The sequence below is a fragment of the Tiliqua scincoides genome, chromosome 15 (assembly GCF_035046505.1).
Source record: "Tiliqua scincoides isolate rTilSci1 chromosome 15, rTilSci1.hap2, whole genome shotgun sequence".
NCBI classification, from domain to species: domain Eukaryota; kingdom Metazoa; phylum Chordata; class Lepidosauria; order Squamata; family Scincidae; genus Tiliqua; species Tiliqua scincoides.
In genome coordinates this window covers 3,514,228-3,534,876 of record NC_089835.1, presented here as the reverse complement: position 1 = coordinate 3,534,876, position 20,649 = coordinate 3,514,228, and the positions used below count along the sequence as shown (strand labels likewise).

The window sequence follows — 20,649 nt, the reverse complement described above, 5'->3', positions numbered from 1 at the left end:
CGCTCTTTCTTCTCAGAGAGAAAACCCCTTCTCAGAACTACCTTTCCCAGGGAAGGAAGGGGGGGTGTAGAGAAAATGAACATGAATTTACCGTAGCTGCAGGACAGTAAGTGGGGGGGGGATTATGGGGGATTGTGCCAAAGGCTTTCTGGGAAACGTAACACTGTCTTTATCTTCCCTGCTGCCCACCCTGGACTTTCTCTCCCTCCACCGCCCCATGACTGAAAAGGCAGCTTTGCTTTTTGCAGGACTCTGGCTTCCCCGAGCACCCTGGTGGCCGAGATCCCCGAGGTAGGCCGAGCGCCATGCAGTCTCCCAAGAAAAGCTGGGTCTGCAACTTGAACCACGTCCACCTGCAGCACGTCTCCCTGGGCCTCCACCTCTCCCGCCACCCGGAGCTCCAGGAAGATGGCAACCCCTTGGCACCAGGGAGGCAGGCAGGCTGCCGGGACTGCCGAGACCACGGTGGCGGGACCCTGGAGGAGGTGGACGCCAACTCCAACAACCCGTCTCTGCCGTGCCGCTGCTGCCATTCCCACCTGTTGCGGCTGGACGACAAACTGGGCCTTCGCGGCCAGCCTCTCCTTCCCAGCTGCCCGGTCTTGAAAAATGAGGAGGAAGAGCAAGAGGACCTCGGTTCCCCTTCGGATCCAGTCTCCTCGTCGGTCAGCAGCTGCTCAGATCTCAGCCTGGACGACTCGCCCGTCTCGGTGTATTTTAAGGAGCTCCCCACCGTGGAGGCCTCCAGCCCTGATCACCAGCCCAACATTGTCCCGCTGGAAGACGCCCGCTACGTCACCCCCCTGGTCAACTGCGGGGAGACGGGCTCAAATCTCAACGTGCCAACGGGGGAGCGTCCCACGCCCTGCGTCCGCGACAGTCCCGATAGCTTGTGCAGTAGTGGTTCTTTGGGATCACCATCCGACAGCAGCTCGCCCTGCCCAGAAAGCCCGGTCGAGCCACGCCCCGCTGGTTCCCGCACTGCTCTCCTGCTCGTTCTGCCCCCCACCCGTCCATGCCGGGCACCTCCAGCAGTGCCAGCTCCTCGTGCCGGTACAGAATTGGACTCAAACTGCAACACTCTCCCGGTCCGGGAAACGGAGCGTGAAAACAGCTCCTCTTCAGGGCAACTGGATGTCAACTTGAACCGGGCTTGGGTGGCCAGCGGGCCTCCTCCGGTGCCCCCCAGGACCAAGAGGGGGCTGCTAGGGTTGAGGCGAGGGGAAGCAGGGAAGCCAAGTCCGGCGGTAGGCCCGCCACCGATGCCATCAGAGCCGTCGCTAGGCCGCAGTTACCAGCCAGGCGAAGGGGTCAGGAAGAACGTCACCTCCTTCCACGAGCTGGCCCAGAAGCGGAAGAGGGCCACGGCCGGGCCACCCCCGCCCGCTCCGCAGGCGAGGAAGGACCAGAGTGACTGGCTGATTGTCTTTTCTCCTGACACGGAGTTGCCCCCCTGCAACAAGCTCACTTGTGGGGGGGCCCCCATCCCGGAGACGGCGGATCCCCCGAGCTCGCTGCAGGAGCCAGGGGACCCCGCTGGCTGTGCCCAGAGAGGGGTGACCACCTTCAAGGAACTGCGCTACCGCAAGCAGAAGGGCCCGCTGGCTGCCAAGGGGGGAGCCCCACCACCTCCGCCGACGGATCCAGCCAAGGGCGTGCCGGACAGCAGTGCCCCTCAGGAGCTTGACCTCGAGCTGCCCTCCAATGGGCATTTCTGGGCTCCCAAGGAAATCCAGCCCCGGAGGAATAAGCCCCGGCCAGGCCTGCAGCCCATTGTGGAGGGAGGCCTCGAAGAAACGGAAGATGGAGGGTTGGAGCCGAATCCATCTGCCAGGAGCTTGGAGGGCACCTCACGTCGGAGGGACCCCTGGGTGCCAGGGAGAGGAGATAGGTGTGGTGCCAAGGGTAAGAGGCAAAGAGGGGACCTGGAAAGTGACACCTGGCATTTAATGAGGGAAGGGGTGCAGAGGTGCAGGCAGGACACCCCAAGTTTGCTCGGGTCACTGTCCCTTCTCCCAGGGTGGCCCTCTGCTTTGCCGGGTTGGGAGAATCCAAATTGCTTCCTCCGCTTCTCACCAGCGCAGGTCGCAATCCACAAGGCAGACATGCACTGTTGCGAGGAACCTGGCTGCCATTGTGTGTGGGGGGGGGGTCTTCCTGGGGGGGGGCAGGCTTCTGATCCAATCTCTTTCCTGGTCTGCACAGCCTGGTTCCGGTTCTGGGAAAGGCCCCACTGCCTGGTTCTGGGAAAGGCCCCTCTCTCAAGTGTTTTTTTTTTGTGGGGGGGGGGGATTTGGTTCAGGTTTGGTGTGGCTCCCAAAATACATGGACGGGGGGTACAAAGGGGGCAAAATATGATTTTTGGGTGGTCCTAAATATTAGATTTCCAAAACTAGGTGCATTTCACATTAACGCCCCCAACCTAAACGTGAAATTATCAGCCCTGGAGGGAGGAAGCAAATGCTCTTCAAAAATTTCTTATCGGGACACATTGCGCATCGTAGCGACAAGCATTTTGAGCATGCGCAAAGCGCCTTTGCACTTTGCGCATGCTCAGGGTTCTTGTCGTTACGACGTTCAGTTCTTCAAGTCGTCACAGGGGTTTAGCAATGGGGGTGGGCTTCAGGGGGGGCAAACTACTTTTCCTGGGGCAAACTCCCTTCCGCCTCCCCTGTGACTGCCTGGTTGAAAGAAAAATGTTCAAAAGCCCCAATTTGGCTCATATCTTTGTTCGGCTTCACCAAGGAAACACAGAACTATTCATCAGTCTGGGTGTTAAGCAAAGCAAAAAGAGAGGAGGGTGACGGGGGCACTCAGTGAGCCCCCTCCCCAAGCTAGTTTCAGCCCTCAAATGAATTAAGCAGGCGCAATCCTAACCACACTTTCCTAAGAGCAAGCCCCATTGAACAAAATAGGACTTCTGAGTAGACCTGGTTAGGATTGTGCCCTCAATGAGGACTAGCTACTTAATTGGGCTGCTATTGATTTTCTACCGCATGAGTCACCTTAGATCCAACCCCAGCTTTGTTACTAGATCGAGGACCACCTTTCTTAGTTCCTTCAGTCCTCTGCCTGGCAAGGGGCCCATGTTTCAGCTAGCCCTGGGGACCGAGCAGAATAGTAGGTGCTGCATTTTCTATTCTGAGAAAAAGGGTCTCTGCCCCATCCTGGAAACCTGGACTGCAAACTGCCTGGCACCTAAGGAAGCTCAACCACTTGAACCCGGTTTGTTCCTCCTGCACTCCATCTTTGGACTCTGCCCCTCCCCCCTTAAAGGCAGCAACCATTTAGGTTTGTTTTGGTATTTGCAAGGATGGTACTGGATTAATCGGCCACCCCACTGGAAAGGTTTTTAATCCGTTGATCTCACTCATTAATTCACTAAAAGGCCCACGTCGTCATCAAACCAGGGACGTTCTGGACCGCGAGGGACGCTGGAATGATCCCCCCATCCCACCCCGTCTCATCTCATTTCCCGCACGTGGCTCCTTTTCACCCTTCCCCTCCCTTCACCGTTTCTGGACTCAATTACTTGGTGAATCCGTATTGCACAAAGCTGGATTACCCTGGAGATGAAGTGAAGTCCTGGACAGGCTTGCTTTCAAATCCCTGGTCAGCCTTTATTGAAGTTTGGGGAGAGATCATTATTAATTATTATATATTATTGATTTATTGTTAGATTTCTATACCGCTTTTCTCAAAAACTCAAAGCAGTTATTTTAAGCCAGCCCCCCCCCCCAATGTACACATATGCTCTCTTTTGGAGCCGAACCAACCTCGCAGGGTTGTTGTGAAGCTTTTTTCAAAATGGCATCAAGCCGCCTGGGAGTCGGAAAAGTGAGTTTCTGGCTATGGTGCTGATCCTGAGTCCACACTACTTTCCATTCTTGGATCCGGTGGAGTAGCTGGAGGGGGGGGCGGAGCGCTCAGTTTGGTGGGGAAGCTCAGCGGGGTGGCAAGCGGCCCCTCCCTTCGGAGCCATTCCATACGGCTCCGTTTTGCTCCCCCCGCCGGGAATGGCTCCGAAGGGAGGGGCCACTTGTCTGCCCCGCTGAGCCTCCCCTCCGGACTGAGTGCTCAGCCCCCCCTCCAGCTACGCCACTACTTGGATCTAATCCTTGCAAGGAAAAAAAATGGCCCTCAGGGACTTTGCATTTATTCCTGAACATGCTTTGCATGCAAATGAATTTATTTCTCCTTGGCTTTATTCCTTCTCCGTCTTCCATTTTAAGACCTCTGTAATCATCGCACTGACCTGTGGGAGGGCAAAAAAATATATATACATATTATGCCCCATCTAGAAGGCGATTGATGGTCAAGCATGGCCCCGCTATGCTTTTTTCCCCCCACAAAGGGTTGTAAATGGGATGAATAAGGAGGAATCGCTACTTGTAGTAAGTACACCCCTCCCAGTCCCAATAGGTTTGGCAGGTTTTTGTAGAGGTTTTCTAGAACCTGTGTGACCTATTTACTCCGAGAGCATTGACCTGATGTCCAGGGCTGGTCCAAGACCTGTTGGTGGTTGAGGTGGTGTGGCCATTGTTGCCCCTCCCCCCTTACCTGGTGAGGTGCCACCCTCCACTCTTCCCAGCTTGGGGAAGGAAGAGGGGGGCAGGGCGGAAAAGGAAATCTGGAGGGAGAGGAGAGTAGTGGGCTAGAGTGTCTCTGACACTAGAGATGCCCTAGCCTGTCCGCCACACTTTTCCCCCTGTCCTCTCCCTTCCTTTTTCAGTCCAGGAAGCCGTGAAGTCGAGTGGGCAGGTGGAGGTGAGACACCCTCATCCTGTCCATCAGCCACTTGAGGCAAAACACCTTAGTTGTCCTCCTGGATGAGCCAACCCTACATAGTTCAAGAGAAATGTCAAGTCTCCACCAAGGGAGGCCAGGGCCTCACTCCAGAAGAAGCAATTCTCTGGGGAAGGAAAAAAAAAAAGTTACTCTGTTTTCTCTCCAAGGTGTCTAATACACACCTTGAGTCGTACTACCTGGAAGGGTGTGGGAGCGGAATATGCTCTGATTGGCCAACTTGATTGCCACTCAGCTTCAGGAAAAGGTCACCTCCCCCTGCTGCCTCCCTTCCCTGCCCTTCCTCCAGCTGCATGGTGAGGAAGAGGAAGAGAAAAATTACTTTCTCTTTTGCCCTCCTGTAGTTCGACTCTCCAGTGTTGGTGTCTTGGGAGAAATTGGAAGCTTGTGTGTCCTAACCACCCCCCCTTTTAACCCACAAAGGGGGGGTACTGATCGTGGAACCCCCAGCAGCTGCCTTTTCTGGCTTGGAAAAACACTTTAGGTAACGTAATCCCAGCCGTGACACTGTGAGAAAAACGACCTGTAAGGAATCCTTGCTCCGTAGTGGGGTGGGATTTCTTTGTAGGGCTCAAGATTTAAGGAGGGAGATTTCCCCATCCTGCAATGGGAGTTAGGACCTGGATCCCCTAGAGAGCGCATGCGAGGGTGGTCCAGTGTAAGAATCCCAGTCCTATTGCGGAAGCCTAACTTCCCTGCCACGTGCCGGCCATGGAATTAAAATGACAGTTCCACAGTCAGCAACATTATACTCATGCGCTATCTAGCCATGCGCAGGAACTTTCTCTACTGGTTACTCCCAAGTCAGTTCCTTTTAGGAAAGGCCCCATGCGACAAAAGCTTGTAATTATTTCCTTTTGGGGTCAGGCAGTTTTATTGCTGGCCCATGACAAGGAACCTGTTAATTGCCCCTTGGAAACACCCCCTATCTACATTGCCCCGGGTGCCGTTCCCACATGTCCTTAGTGTAACCAAGAGCCGGGAACCAGAAAGTCCTGAGTTCAAATCCCGTCTCTGGATGCGCAAGGCAGCCGATGACAAAACAAACAGGGGGTGTGACAAGGAACGGTGATAATTCGTTGGTATCCTAATTAATTATAGTTTAAAGCACGATGCTTTGTACACAGAGAGGGCAGGTCTGTGCCTTTGAGAAGCTCACAGTTCAGCAAATGACATGGGACAGTGGTTCCCAAACTGTGGGCCGTGGCTCCCTGGGGAGCCTTGGAAACCAATCACGGAATCCTCATGACAAAACCTGCCATCCTATACAACATATACAACCCTTTGTAGCCCTAATGGGGAGCCATAGCTGATGGCCCAGTAAGTTCAAGGGAGCCTCCAGTCAAAAAAGTTTGGGAACCACTGACATAGGGGGATAACTGAGGAAGAGGAGGGAGGCAAAGACTGGTGTAAACAAGGAAGAAGAGACTGTATGATCACAGGTTGGAGCCAAAGCGTTAAATTAAAAAAAAAAAAACATAGCACTAAAGTAGTGGCATTGTCAGTTGCCCTCTGAGATATCCCTGCCTTAGAACAGGAGGCTTCCCACAACATGGAGACAATCACACTGGCCTACCCTCAAGGGCTGTTGGCTAATGGATGTGGTGTGTTGACCGCTGTAAAATACTATAGCTGTGTGGCATTGGCAGGAAAGGATATTGCAGTGGATCCGACTGTTCTCATCCCTGCAGGAGAAGCTGAAATTCCCTCGGTGAGGTCTGGCAGCCTCACCGAGTGAGGTTGGTCCTCCTTTCACGCCTGCTCCCCCAGAGGCCGACCCCCCCCTCTTCCTTCCCACCCCACCCCACTGCCATTGTGAAGCCTGCAGACTCGGAAACCCCAAACCTCACCCCAGTGACTCGGGACGGGTGGAGGTGTGCTAAAACGAGGGAGCCTCTGAGCTTGTGCAGAGTTCGCTCTCCCGCTTCCCCCCCCCCCGGTGCCAGGAGGTGTGACGCTCCCCTGGGATTGAGACGCGGCATTTTGTACCGAGGGTCTGGGCAGCCAGCGATGTGGGGATGTGTGGCTGTTTCACGTTCATTATGTTTGTATTTTGTTTTACTGTCTTCCGTGACTTCTGGAATTAACACGCTCTCTCTTTTCACATTTTCTCCTTCCCTGCCCCAAACGCCTTCCTTGTTCTGGCTTTTCCCACCTTGACCCCATTCCCCCCCGCCTCGCTCTCTCCATCCACCGGTTTGGCTTGGCCCTTGTTGCCCCAATGTCATGTCGTTCCATCTGTCCGTCCATCCATCTGTCCGTCCATCCATCTGTCCGTCCTTCATTCTCCCACCACTGCCCCCTTCCTCTGGGATGGCCCCATATGCTTCCTGCCCCCGCCACCCGCAGTTGGCAGCCTCCCACCTGGCTCCTCTAGGCCTGACGCTCTGCCCTTCCAACCTCTTCTGTTCCATATTTCGGTGGTGGATGGCCAGCCTGCCCGGTCCCCTCACCTCTCCCTCTGCCCAAGCTTGGAGAGCGTGGAGCTGACTTCACCTGCCGCTTCGGGCCCGGCCTTCTGCCCTCGGCTGGAGACCCTCTCCTGCGAGGAAGTCTGCCTCTTGGCTGACAAGCAGGGGCAAGTCCTTGGCACCCTCTCGCCGGAGGAGCTTCTCCCCATCCGCCTCTCTCCCATCGGGGCCTACTCCCCTCCTGCCCGGAGTGTCCTGCCGTTCTTGGAGAGCCCCGATCTGGCCGTTCTCTTCTCCCCGCTCTTTCCCCGCAGCCAAACTTTCCCTGCTTTAGCTTTCCCAACCCGCCAGGTCACTCAGCAGCTGTTTGGAGCCCCTGGCCCTCTTGACAGCCAGGCTGGAGCGGGCCCCGGGAGGGTGTACCGGGACAAAATGGGCACCAACGAGTCGGGACTTCCCAAGCCAAGTAAGCTGCTTCCTGATCCCCTCCTCTCTCCCACCTCCCTGCATCGGTTGCTTCCAAACCACATAATGCGAGGAATGAATGAAATCAGTGTTTCCCAAACTTTTTAGCACTGGGACCCACTTTTTAAAATGATAGAACCCACCTAGGTTTATGATACTTAAAAAAAAATATATATAGAAATATTGATTGATTGATTTATAAGTAATAATCAGAAAAAGACCCTCAAACATTTACCTCCCTATACAGTAGAACCTCTTTAAGTTGACCACCCAAGGGACTGGAGGAAATTGGTCAACCTAGGGAGGTGGTCAACATACGGGAAATATAAATATTAAATATGACGTTTAGCTCCCCGGACAACAAATGCAAGGCCAAATTATTATTTCAACTGGATTTTTAAAAAGTTTTATTGCAAATATCAATGAGAATTGATCCACTTGTGATGCTTCCTAGTTGGCTGGCAACCTTCACTCTCAAAAGACTATGGTATAAGCCTACAGCACCTGGTATTCCCAGGCGGTCTCCCATCCAAGCACTAACCAGGCCTGACCCTGCTTAGCTTCCGAGATCATGGTATAAGCCTACAGCACCAGGTATTCCCAGGCGGTCTCCCATCCAAGCACTAACCTGGCCTGACCCTGCTTAGCTTCCGAGATCATGGTATAAGCCTACAGTGCCCGGTATTCCCAGGCGGTCTCCCATCCAAGTATTAACCAGGCCTGACCCTGCTTAGCAAGTGCAGGGTGCTTCCTTCATCTATATCTATATCAAGAGACAGAGAATAAACAGCCCACAATCAGTGTTTTAAAAAAACCCTGAAAATTCATAAGCTTAAAAAAAAATTGTACGTTAAAAACAAAAACTTGGTTTCATAACAGAAAGGCAGACGAATGCTATCCCTTGCCAGCCCATAACAGGTAGCATGTTACAAAGCCCCAACAGCTAAAAAACAACAACCCTTGGCTAGGCTGCCTGGCCTCCACTGGGTCTCCTCAGATTCACTAAATGCCAAAATGTGTTTGATACGGTCCCTCACGAAAAGCTGTTGAGAAAACTCCACAGTCAGGGAATAAGAGGGCAGGTCCTCTCGTGGATTGGGAACTGGTTGAGGACCAGGAAACAGAGAGTGGGTGTCAATGAGCAGTTGATAAAAAAGTTGAGAGAGGTGGAAAGTGGAGTGCCTCAAGGATCTGTCCTGGGACTGGTGCTTTTCAACATCTTCATAAATGACCTGGAAACAGGGATAACAGGGATGGACAAGTGTGTGGATGACACCAAACTTTTCTGAGTGGTGAAGACCAGAAGGGATTGTGAAGTGCTCCAGAAGGATCTCTCCAAACTGGGAGAACAGGCAGCAAAATAGCAGTTGTGTTTCAATATGAGTGTAAAGTAATGCACTGGTGATGGGAACCAAAGTGAAAGGACAGTGGCTTCACTATGCACAAGCAACCTCATGTCCCTTACAATTTGGTATATGTCCAGGTATGGTCGGAAGCCAACGCAGGTCTGTCGGCTATGTGCAGTGTGCCCATCTATAAAAACCCTTTCGCACATGCGCTAGCAGGCGTAGGGGAGGGATTGTCGTGTGGCTTTTTGCTTTTCCAAGATGGGAAAAACCAGACAAAACACAGGCCCACAGTATCGCGTTCAGTGGGCAATTTACAGAGGGTACATGAATACTCTGTGCAATGGTCGAAGTGGTCAAGATACAACTTACGGAGGTGTTCGATATAGAGAGGTTGGTCTCCCATAGTGTATATGCAGTGTCTGCCCATACTGTGAAAATTAGGTCAACTTAAGGAGGTGGTCTATATAGAGGTGGTCAACTTTGGAGGTTCTACTGTATTTACACCTACTTGCAAACTGCAGGAGCTGAGCTCTTTGCAGGGTCTTTAGCAGCTACGGGATCTGATTTTTGAATAGTATAAGCAGAAATTAAGCTTAAACAAGGAATTCTCTCTCTCTCTTTCACACACACAAGGAAATAAGGCAGCATCTTGTTCCACATGTAGTTTTTATATGAAATTGTGAAACTGACCACTCTGTGTGTGATATGGTGTGCATCTTGTCTTGCCCAAGTCAAAAGTCCATTGGGATTTCTATGCACGAGAAGCTTGCGCTCTCCCTTAAGAACATAAGAAGAGCCCCGCTTGATCAGGCCCATCTAGTCCAGCTTCCTGTATCTCACAGTGGCCCACCAGATGCCCCAGGGAACATTAACACAAGCACACCTTCTGGGTGCGCAAACCCCTTTAAGCCGGCAGAGCAATCATTTTGGAAGCCGCAATAAACTGTAACCCTGACCGGCATCCCAAAAGACAAATAGCAACAGGGCAAGCAGGGAGGCAGATATCAAATGGGTGCTACTGGAAAAAAATAACTGGACAAGGGTGCAAGGTGAGACTTAGCTTTCCAGCTGCGTTGAATTAACCCGTTTTGCTTCTTCTCCCAGTCCGACAGTCTCAGTCTTTCGGCGGAGTTCCAAGTGCGGGCCGTCCGTGGCGAGCTGGAGCGGATCCTGTCTCGGCACAACTTAGAGAGCAAAAGAAAGGTAACATCAAATAAAATGGCAATATGAACACAAGGGAAGAACCCCTTACTTACGAATCCATGTGCATTGGGAAACAGCACTCCAGGGAGGAAGCCAAGTCAGGCCTTTCTCTGTTGATTAGAGCTGGTGTCACGTGGGGGTGATGAGACTTGAGACCCCTGCTGTGCTTTCTCACTCGGTGGTCTTTGGCGAGCCACTTCCCAGTGGCTCCTTCCAACAGCCCTGTGAGGTTGTCTCGGCCAAGAAAGAACAACTGGCTTACCATCACCTTTCACTGATGAAATGAGATTGGGCTGGGTTGGCCACCCAGGTTGACTGGTAGATGGTATGGAGGAAATAGGAATACATGGAATGGAGGAATAGTTGGGAAGCAAGGAGCCTCACAGCCCAATCCTATGCATGTCTGCTCAGAAGTAAGTCCCATTAAAGTAAATAGGGCTTACGCCCAGGAAAGTGTGGAAAGGATTGGGCTGACAGTCTTCCCCCATCTGCACTATGACCACTTCCTTCCGGCCTCAGTTTTCCCAATCTGCAGTATGGGGATAAAAAAAAAAATGCCCACGTGCTGTACAGTGTTGTCAGGTTTGCACACTCAAGTTTGCTACGTGCATGGAGGGGGTTTGGTTGTTTGGTTCAAACAAATCATCCAAGCAAATGCACATTGGAACAGCCCAGAAAAAAAAGCTTTCTTGCTCGATCCTGTGTGTGTAGGATAAACTAGTCCACAAGCCATGTTTTCTGGTTGCCAGACCATTCATGGGATGGCGTTATTGGCCATTAAAGATATTATTATTATTAATTTTATTAAGAAAATTGATATAGATATTAATATCCCCTTTAATATCTGTGAGTGCTTTTCAGTTTCCATCCAGGCCTCGCTGGTTTCCATGGTGACCACCGGCTCTCCGCGCACCTTCCGTTCGTTCCAACCTGAAGGGCAGCCGGAGAGACAAGGGTTGCCATGGCAACCCTTGCGCGTTCCCCAGGGAAGCGCCGCGGGACGGGTTTGGACCATACCAGGCCCAGCCGGCCTTCCCGAACATGTGACGAGGTTTGCGTGTGCGCATGGCCTGCTCTGGCGCACTGCGCACTGTCACATGGGAGGGCGAAATGTCCCTCCAGGTCACCTCACGTGCATGATTTAAATGGCATTTAAACCATGCAGTGAAGGTGGTTTGGGCATCCTGTTGTCCCGTGATTTTGTGGATGATGCACCAAGGGGAGGGGACATGCGCTCATAAGCTCCTCCCCTGGTGATGTGCTGGGCTGGTCAGGGGGTATCGTCTGCCCCTGCAGCTCCCTGGCAAACATATGTTGGTGTCCCTTTCTTCCTCCAAGGGGCTCAGGGCAACAGTGTGCGTGAGGTCTTCCCTGCCCCCAGCACCACATTTTTATCCTCACAACCGCCTTGTGAGGTAGTCTCAGCCGAGAAGCAGTGACTGGCTTACGGTCACCTTTCACTGATGAAATGAGATTGGGCTGGGGTGGCCACCACCCAGGGTTGACCGGTGCGTGGAATGGAGGCCAGGCTTGCGCCATGAAGTTGGAAGGCAAGGAGCTTAATTAACGTATAGAACTCCCTGCCACAAGATGTTGATCGGCCATTGGCTTTGATGGGGCTTGAATAAAGGGGATGAGGATGAGAGCTCAGTGGAACCTCTGTGTTCAGAAGGACCCTGTCTTTTGGGGCCAACGCTGCTACAGAGGGCAGCCGCCACTGGAACCGGAATCTGACACTAGGCTGATGTTTTGTCGGATCGAACAAGGCCGTGTTTGTGGGACCTGTGGGGAAGAGGGGACGGAGTATTGTAGAAGGGATAGGTTGGTGGTGGTGGGCCTCCTACGAAGGGTCGATTCTGCTGCCGTCGCGCCTCCGACGGGCAGTGGCGCCTGGGACCACGAACCAACCTGTCCCATAATGCTCTCTTTCCCTCTGCTTTTCCCTAGCCTTGCTCGTGGCGGTCAGTGCCTCCGTGGACAAGATCGTGGCCCACTTTAGCACTGCCAAGAACCTCGTCCAGAAGGTACTCTACCAGTTCTCCACTGCTGTTAGGGGGGAAAAAAATCCCTAATTAGAAAATGTTAATTATCAATTAGCAATGGGATGGGGCCATTGTTTGCTCTTTTGAGGCTGCCAACAGCTGACGCAGCCGTTTCCCTCTGGTGCAGGCGCAGCTGGGAGACAGCCGGCTCAGCCCGGATGTGGGATACTTGGTGCTGCATACCCTGTGCCCAGCGCTCCGTGCGCTGGTGGCCGATGGCCTGAAGCCGTTCCAGAAGGACGTCATCACGGGCCAGAGGCCTAGTTCTCCATGGAGCGTCGTGGAGGCCTCCGCCAAACCCGGTAGGTGGCATTCAGCAGGCTGGGATGGCAGGGTGGGGTCATCCACACAGGCGGTTATCAGAGAGAAAATCTCCTAGAGCGTTCGCAACAGAGGCAGACAGTGGAAAACAGCCTATGCAGTTCCCCAGCAATACTGGTGTGGCCGCCACTGAGCTTCCACGGGGCTTGTGCCCTCCATGTCTCGGTTTCCAGGGTGAGAGATGTTTGGAGCTCAGGTGGTACTGGCCAGTAACCATTCCGACCCTGTTCTTTTCCCCCAGGCCCCCACGCCCGATCCCTGAACGCACTGTACTGGCGTGTGTCTCGGTTGGCCCCGCTCCGTAACAACCAGCAACGCTTCCATGCTTTTGTCTTGGGTCTCCTGAAGTGAGTAAGAGGCGGTGGAGTGGGAGATTGGTGTGGGGTAGTTAGCTCGGTGAAGAAAATGCCTGCCTGAATGCTGAAACCTCTGCCTGGTTCTCTCTTTTAGCATGAAACAGCTGGAACTGTGGTTCTCTCACCTGCAGCGAAACTCGGGTACGTTTTAGACGATGCTGGGGGAGTCTGGCTCAGTGGTTGGAGGGCTTTTAACAGTGTCCGACAGTGTCTGTTTTGATCCTTCAGGGCACCTGTAGGCAAGTTTGCTCCACACTCACTGAAAACACAAACCAGAAATGACATTTGCACCAAGAGAAGCAGAATTTCACCAGCGTGATTCAGCTGTGTAGATGTTCCTCATTTATACAGTCTCACTAACCACAGTACAACAGCCCAGTCCTATACATATGTACTCGGAGATAAGTCCCATGGGGCTTACTCCCAGGTAAGCAGGTATAGGATGGGCCCAACCCTATTCAACCTTCCAGGGCCAGTGCAGCCTGAAGGTAACAAACGTCCCCATACTTTGAGTAGACCTCCATAACGACCCTCCCACCACAGGACACAGTGGACACCCCCTTTGGCACAGCTACACCAGGACAGGAGAACTGGATAGAATTTGGCCTTCAGTCTTATCCAGGCACTTCCTTGGCAATTTCCTCACTCTTTAAAGCAGCGGTGCACAAACATTATAGCACCAAGACCCACTTTTTTAGAATGTCAGGACCCACCGGAAGCGACGTCGTGAACCTGAAAGTGATGTCACGAACCTGAAAGTGACATCACCAGGCAGGAAAATGTTTCACACATCAAATCAATTTGATTTGTTAAATAAATTAAAAGTTTATAAGTATGAATGTTGGCAACCTTCAGTCTCGAAAGACTCTGGTATCGCGCTCTGAAAGGTGGTTCTGGCACAGCGTCTAGTGTGGCTGAAAAGGCCAATCCGGGAGTGACAATCCCTTCCACACCGGGAGCAAGTGCAGTCTGTCCCTGGTCTGTCTCCCTGGCTGTGGGCCTTCCTCCTTTGCCTCTTTGCCTCAGACTGTTGGCCAAGTGTCTCTTCAAACTGGGAAAGGCCATGCTGCACAGCCTGCCTCCAGTATAGGTTTATAAATTTAGGCTACAATCCTAGCCACACTTTCCTGAGAGTAAGCCCCATTGAACAAAATAGGACTGACTCCTGAGTAGACCTGGTTAGGCTTGTGCCTTAACATAAATAAATCAATGAAAAGTGTATAATTAATAAGTATAAAAAAATTATTTTTTTTTATAAAAAAAAATTATTAAAAAAGTATAAGTATAAATAAATTTAAAAATTTATTTAAAAGAAAGGACCCTCCTAACCTTCCCAAGCAGTCGCAGACCTGTGTAAAAAAAAAAAGTTCCCTGAACATTCCAAAGGCTGCAATCCTATCCACACTTACCCGGGAGTAAGCCCCATTGACTATCATGGGTGAAATAGTAGTTTGTTCAAAGCGCAGACCTGTCACATTTCCCCAAATGCAGTCACATACCATGGGACTAAATAAAAGCATTAAAAATAAAACACACATTGAAATGAGTGGGGACCCACCCGAAATGGGTCTGCGACCCATCTAGGGTCTTCTGACCCACCATATGCGAAACAACCGTTTAAAGCATATCTTGATATCCATGAGGGCCGGAAACATGCAGGCGTGTTTTTAAACAAACTCTAAGATACTTGGAAAGCTCCATTAGGCACCAGACACCTTGTTCATTGTTTGTTTGTTTCAGTGTGTGGTTGGTCTGTGGAACTCCTTGCCACAGGATGCGGTGACGGCATCTGGCCTGGATGCCTTTAAAAGGGGGTTGAACAAGTTTCTGGAGGAAAAATCCATTACAGGTTACAAGCCATGATGCGTATGTGCAACCTCCTGATTTTAGAAATGGGCTATGTCAGAATGCCAGATGCAAGGGATGGCACCAGGATGAGGTCTCTTGTTATGTGGTGTGCTCCTTGGGGCATTTGGTGGGCCGCTGTGAGATATGGGAAGCTGGACTAGGTGGGCCTATGGCCTGATCCAGTGGGGCTGTTCTTATGTTCTTAACTACAATTCCCAGGAACCCTTGCAGGTCTCTTGTTATCTGGTGTGCTCCCTGGGGCATTTGGTGGGCCGCTGTGAGATACAGGAAGCTGGACTAGATGGGCCTATGGCCTGATCCAGCGGGGCTGTTCTTATGTTCTTAACTACAATTCCCAGGAAGCCTTGCAGGTCTCTTGTTATCTGGTGTGCTCCCTGGGGCATTTGGTGGGCCGTGAGATACAGGAAGCTGGACTAGGTGGGCCTTGGGCCTGATCCAGTGGGGCTGTTCTTATGTTCTTATGGCATCCTTGAAGGTACCACGTCTGTTCTTTTGCCTGCAGAACTGATCTCTGCGTTGTACTTGCCCACGTCCTTCCTGGTACTCAGCCAAGGGTTTTGTCGCCGCTGGGCAGAGGAGCTCCTCCTCCTCCTGCAGCCCCTTTCCATGCTGACCTTCCAGCTGGACCTTCTCTTCGAATACCACCACCTCTCCCTGGATGTCCGGCCGGTGACCCAGCAGGCGGCCACGCCAACCCAGCCTTCTGCTGGGTCCTGGAAGGCCCGGGGGCCAAGCTGCCCGGATTTGGCAGGACGCCAAGCCAGCTTAGAAGATGGGCCACTGGCCCAGTCCAGCCCCCTCCATGAGCCCCAAGCAGGGGTCCCCCTGCACCAGAGACTGCTGCTGTGGGGGGATCGGCTCACTCATACCCTACTGGGCAATGAAGCCCCTTCCAAAGGGGAGTCTGGCCCTCCAGCCCCCCAGCAAGAGGTTGAAGACAAGCGGAGCTGGTGGGAGCAAATCAGCCGGGCCTCAGAGGTCTACATCAATGCCTTCCCCTCGCCCTCGACGCAGGAAGTCTTCCCCGTCACGCGCTGGGCCAGGCTGCGGGTGGCTTTGGGGGACGCCGTAAAAGAGGTCTGTGTCGGGGCAGGTCAGGCCGCCGTCAGCTCTAGCGTGCAGCCCCAGCCGCCCAACCCTGAAGAAAGTGGCCCCGAGACACCAAGGCCGGCACCTTCCAGCAGAATGGGAAGATCGCCTGAAGGTCAAGCTACACAGGAGCCGGAGGGGTCCGTACCTGGGCCCGAAACAGCACCCCAGGCTGACAAGGAGCAGAGCGAGACCCCCGACAGAGGGGGCACCCCTGGCAGTGGGAAGGGGACTTGGTTGGGATGGCTCTTTGGAGCAAATTCCCCTGGAGCATCAGGCTGTTCCCCTGACTCGGATTCAGGTGTGCCCAGGTCCAGGTAAGGACAAGGGGATCCGAAACTCAGCTCAAAGAAGTCCCCATATTTAGAGCGTGACAATATTTCTCTCTCTTTCTCAGTCTTGCAGCCCAGCTATAGCCAGCTGCTGAAAATGACTGGCCGTGCATTCAGGACAGGCCAAAGGAGATCCTTTTTCATGCAGCATGTGGAATTCATTGCCACCAGATGTGGTGTGAACTCCTAAACCTGGGGCAGGGGGTGGGGGAGCAGCTGGAGAAACTTGTGGGTGGAGAAGGAGTTTCTCACCATCCGTTAGCCAGGATGTGTCTGGGAAGCAGCAATGTTTGAGATTAGGGATTAACTTCAGGGGATAGTTGTCACTTTCATGTATGTGTCCAACCAGCTCAAAGCCCAGTCCTATCCAGCTTTCCAGCACTGATGCAGCCCGTTTGGTCAGGTGTTTGGTCTGATTCAGGATGCTTATGGGTGTAAGGACTGGTAATGGGCTGTGAGCCACAGCTTCCATCTCTGTGGTCAGATATACTAGATCTTCTTTCACCAGTTCACATGTGATGTGCTGATGTCCCAGTTTAACATTGGTCGCTGCTTTAGCGGGATGAAGGACCTTGAAAGATGGTTTATAAACATGATAGATAGATAGATAGATAGATAGATAGATAGATAGATAGATAGATAGATAGATAGATAGATAGATATGGAAGGAAGGAAGCAAGGAAGCAAGGAAGGAAGAGATAGATAGATAGATAGATAGATAGATAGATAGATAGATAGATAGATAGATAGATAGATAGATAGATAGATAGATAGATAGATAGATAGATATGGAAGGAAGGAAGCAAGGAAGGAAGAGATAGATAGATAGATAGATAGATAGATAGATAGATAGATAGATAGATAGATAGATAGATAGATAGATAGATAGATAGATAGATAGATAGATAGATAGATAATGGAAGGAAGGAAGGAGGGAAGAAGGAAGGGATAGATAGATATGAAAGGAAGGAAGGAAGGGTTAGATAGATAGATAGATAGATAGATAGATAGATAGATAGATAGATAGATAGATAGATAGATAGATATGGAAGGAAGGAAGGAATAGATAGATAGATAGATAGATAGATAGATAGATAGATAGATAGATAGATAGATAGATAGATAGATAGATAGATAGATAGATAGATATGGAAGGAAGGAAGGAAGGAATAGATAGATAGATAGATAGATAGATAGATAGATAGATAGATAGATAGATAGATAGATAGATAGATAGATAGATAGATAGATAGATAGATAGATAGACGGACATGGAGAGAAGGAAGAGAGGAAGGGACAGGCAGACGTTAACTGGGCATAACAAGACAGATGGTTGGGCCACAGCACACCTTGCTTTGTGTCTTCTGAGAACATCAGCTTTGCTAGATCAGGCCAAGGGCCCCTCTAGTCCAACTTCTTGCATGTCACAGTAGCCCACCAGATGCCTCCGGGAGCACTCAAGGCAACAAGAGACTTGCATCCGGTTGTCCCTCCCTTACACCTGGCATTCAGAGACAGCCCACTTCTAAAGCCAGGAGTTTGCACAAACCCATCACAGCCTGTAACCTGTGATGGGCTTTTCTTCCAGAAATTCGTCCACTCCCCCTTTTCAAGGTATCTGGGTCACATCCTTCGGCAAGGAGTTCCGCAGACTAATTACTCACTGGCTAAGGAAATGCTATGTCTTAATAAGTCTCCTGACACTCAATTTTAGTGGATGTTTGCTAATTCTGGTGCTGTGTGAGTGGGAAAAGAACAACTTCTGGTTGGGCCTCGAACTGGAGACCAGGTGCCGAGCCTGTGTGTCTGCCTAAGATTGCCAAATCCTCCTATCCAGCCTCTAAGCAACCGTTCCAAGCTCAGGCAGATATTTCCCAACTCGTCCATTAAGGAAAAAGGACCAAGCTGCCCACCTCCCCTCCCCAAACGACAGCCCTTTCTGAGGTGTGCTTGCCCTCTTTCCCTGCAGGCGCCCCTCGAGCTGGTTGCCCCCCACCATGAATGTCCTGGCCCTCATGATGAAGTCGGCACCGGTGGAGAAAAGCTGGCCGGAGGAGTCGTGGGAAGACGCTTCACCAGACCCGCTGCAGCCATACAGGTGAGCCAGCCTGCCAGAGCTTGAGTGGTACAGGTGTGACGTGGTTCCCAAGAGGTACAGCAAAGGCCCAGTTGGGGCTGGGGCTCAGTAGCAGACCCCCCCATTTAGCGTGCAGTGTCCCAGGTGCAGTCCCAGGCAGCATCTCCAAGTAGGGCTGGAAAATGGTTGGTTGACAACCTTCAGTCTCGAAAGACTATGGTAGAAGCCTACAGCGCCCGGTATTCCCAGGCGGTCTCCCATCCAAGTACCAACCAGGCCTGACCCTGCTTAGCTTCCGAGATCATGGTATAAGCCTACAGCACCCGGTATTCCCAGGCAGTCTCCCATCCAAGTACCAACCAGGCCTGACCCTGCTTAGCTTCCGAGATCATGGTATAAGCCTACAGCACCCGGTATTCCCAGGCAGTCTCCCATCCAAGTACCAACCAGGCCTGACCCTGGTTAGCTTCCGAGATCATGGTATAAGCCTACAGCACCCGGTATTCCCAGGCGGTCTCCCATCCAAGTATCAACCAGGCCTGACCCTGCTTAGCTTCCGAGATCATGGTATAAGCCTACAGCACCCGGTATTCCCAGGCAGTCTCCCATCCAAGTACTAACCAGGTCTGACCCTGCTTAGCTTCCGAGATCAGACGAGATCCGGCATGTGCAGGGTAACAGTTGCTGGAAAATATGCTTGTCAGAAACCCTGGAGAGCTGCTGCCAGTCAGTGCTTGACTGTGCTGAGCTAGACGGGCCAAGGGGTCTGACTCAGTCTGGCAGCAGCTTCTGCCATCCATAGTTCATTCCCCACCTTGGAGAGAGTGGGACCCTTTGAGCTCCAGCCTTGGATTTACGTGCATTGCCTCTGACACTATTATTATTGGACCTTCTGCCTGCTTGATGCAGAATGAGACCGGTCTCTGCCCTCAAGGGGGTTGCAGTCTAAAACGGACGCCAAGGGCACCACAGAGAACATAAGCAGAGCCCCATTGGATCAGGCCATACACCCATCTAGTCCAGCTTCCTGTATCTCACAGGAAGCGCATGCAGGAATTTCATTGGGAAGACCAATGCATATCAGGCCAAGAGCTCACTGACCAATTTGTGTGTGCCTCTCTGTCCACCCAGGGCTGTGCGCGCCCTCTGTGACCACGCGGGCACCGGTGACGACCACCTGAGCTTCCGCAAAGGAGACATCCTTCAGGTCTTGGACACCGTGGATGAGGACTGGATCCAGTGCTGCCGCGGGGACAGCCAAGGCCTTGTTCCTGTCAGCTACACCTCTCTCATCCTGTAAACCCTGGGGGGAGCGCCACGAGGTTAAGAAAAGGGGGCAGAAGAGCATCGCCCCCTCATCCCTCCACCCCACGGATAAAGGGGCTTCAACCCGTGAACACTGCGAGGACGACACGGCCGGCGTGCATCAATGTTATCTGTCCTCCTCGACTGTGCACCGGCTGCAAGCCCCAAACTGGCATGTGTGGGGGGGGGGGCTGCTGTGATCACGGTAGGCACCCCCTGTGGCAGGGGGTGCCTTCCAGACTCGTCCCCCAGTGCTGCTTGAATGTCCGGCCTGAGTTGGCCAATGTAGACATTCCCCCCCCCATTGCGTATCTCCCCCTGCCAGCCACTTGTGTTTTTCTGCTCTTGACAATTGTGTGAGTCGCACCAAGAGGTTGTTATATCTGAATACACACACACCTGTCTGCTGCTTCGGCCTCACTGCTGCCTCTGATCCCTGCCCCCCCACAAAAGCACTGTCGGCACCGCCAACAAGGGGAGCAGGACCCATCTGGAATGGCTGTCCCGGAAGGGGGGCACCCCCCTCCTTCCTCCCTCCATATCTACAAACACAACCTAAGATCACGACAATATTATAATGGCTTCCTATGAAGTTGGCCCCCTCCACTCTTGGGGTGGGGGTGGGGGGAGACATGCGCCCCAAGGAAGGGCCAATAAAGGTTGTTGAAGGAGCCAAGGAGTGGTGTGTTGTACGCAAACCTATTGCCGTGAATTCCCCCAACTGTGCTAGAAACAAGGGATTGATGCATTGTGGGTTGAAAGCAAGGGCCCTCTTCTCAAATCACTTCCTCCCAATCAGCCCCCAGGAAGTGTGTGCACATGTGAATGGATAATTCCTGTCCCCACACTTTGGGTATGATTGAATTGTTGTGTTGCTTCCTGTGCAGATAGACAGCTGGGTTGCCTCCTTCCTTCTGCTCAGTCCCCGGTGTAAGTAGGTCGTGGGACACCCCCCCCAAGAGGATTTCAAGCAGTGGGTGCCACTCCAAGTATCACTGGGTTGTAGCAATGCACCCGTTTGCAC

General features: G+C 52.2%; 1 protein-coding gene and 1 pseudogene across 1 annotated transcript; one reads left to right on the top strand and one right to left on the bottom strand.

Moving 5' to 3' along the window:
* The first annotated feature begins 305 nt into the window (after window positions 1-305).
* RUSC1 (RUN and SH3 domain containing 1) lies at window positions 306-20,219 on the top strand. The gene is made up of 11 exons (XM_066610336.1): window positions 306-1,896; window positions 5,936-5,966; window positions 7,184-7,683; window positions 10,136-10,234; window positions 12,182-12,258; window positions 12,404-12,578; window positions 12,839-12,944; window positions 13,048-13,094; window positions 15,325-16,228; window positions 18,213-18,341; window positions 19,452-20,219. The coding sequence occupies exons 1-11, from the start codon at window positions 306-308 to the stop codon at window positions 19,618-19,620; spliced, it is 3,828 nt and encodes a 1,275-aa protein (XP_066466433.1). The 3' UTR covers window positions 19,621-20,219.
* On the bottom strand, window positions 18,893-19,009 carry LOC136635325 (5S ribosomal RNA; annotated as a pseudogene).
* Window positions 20,220-20,649: the final 430 nt, after the last annotated feature.

Excerpts from the sequence above, each read along its gene's own strand:
- RUSC1 (XM_066610336.1), top strand. The coding sequence starts at position 306 with ATGCAGTCTCCCAAGAAAAGCTGGGTCTGCAACTTGAACCACGTCCAC. Across the intron at positions 5,967-7,183 it reads GTGCCTTTGAGAAGCTCACA|GCCTGACGCTCTGCCCTTCC; the intron begins GTTCAGCAAATG and ends TGGCTCCTCTAG. Across the intron at positions 16,229-18,212 it reads TCAGGTGTGCCCAGGTCCAG|GCGCCCCTCGAGCTGGTTGC; the intron begins GTAAGGACAAGG and ends CTTTCCCTGCAG.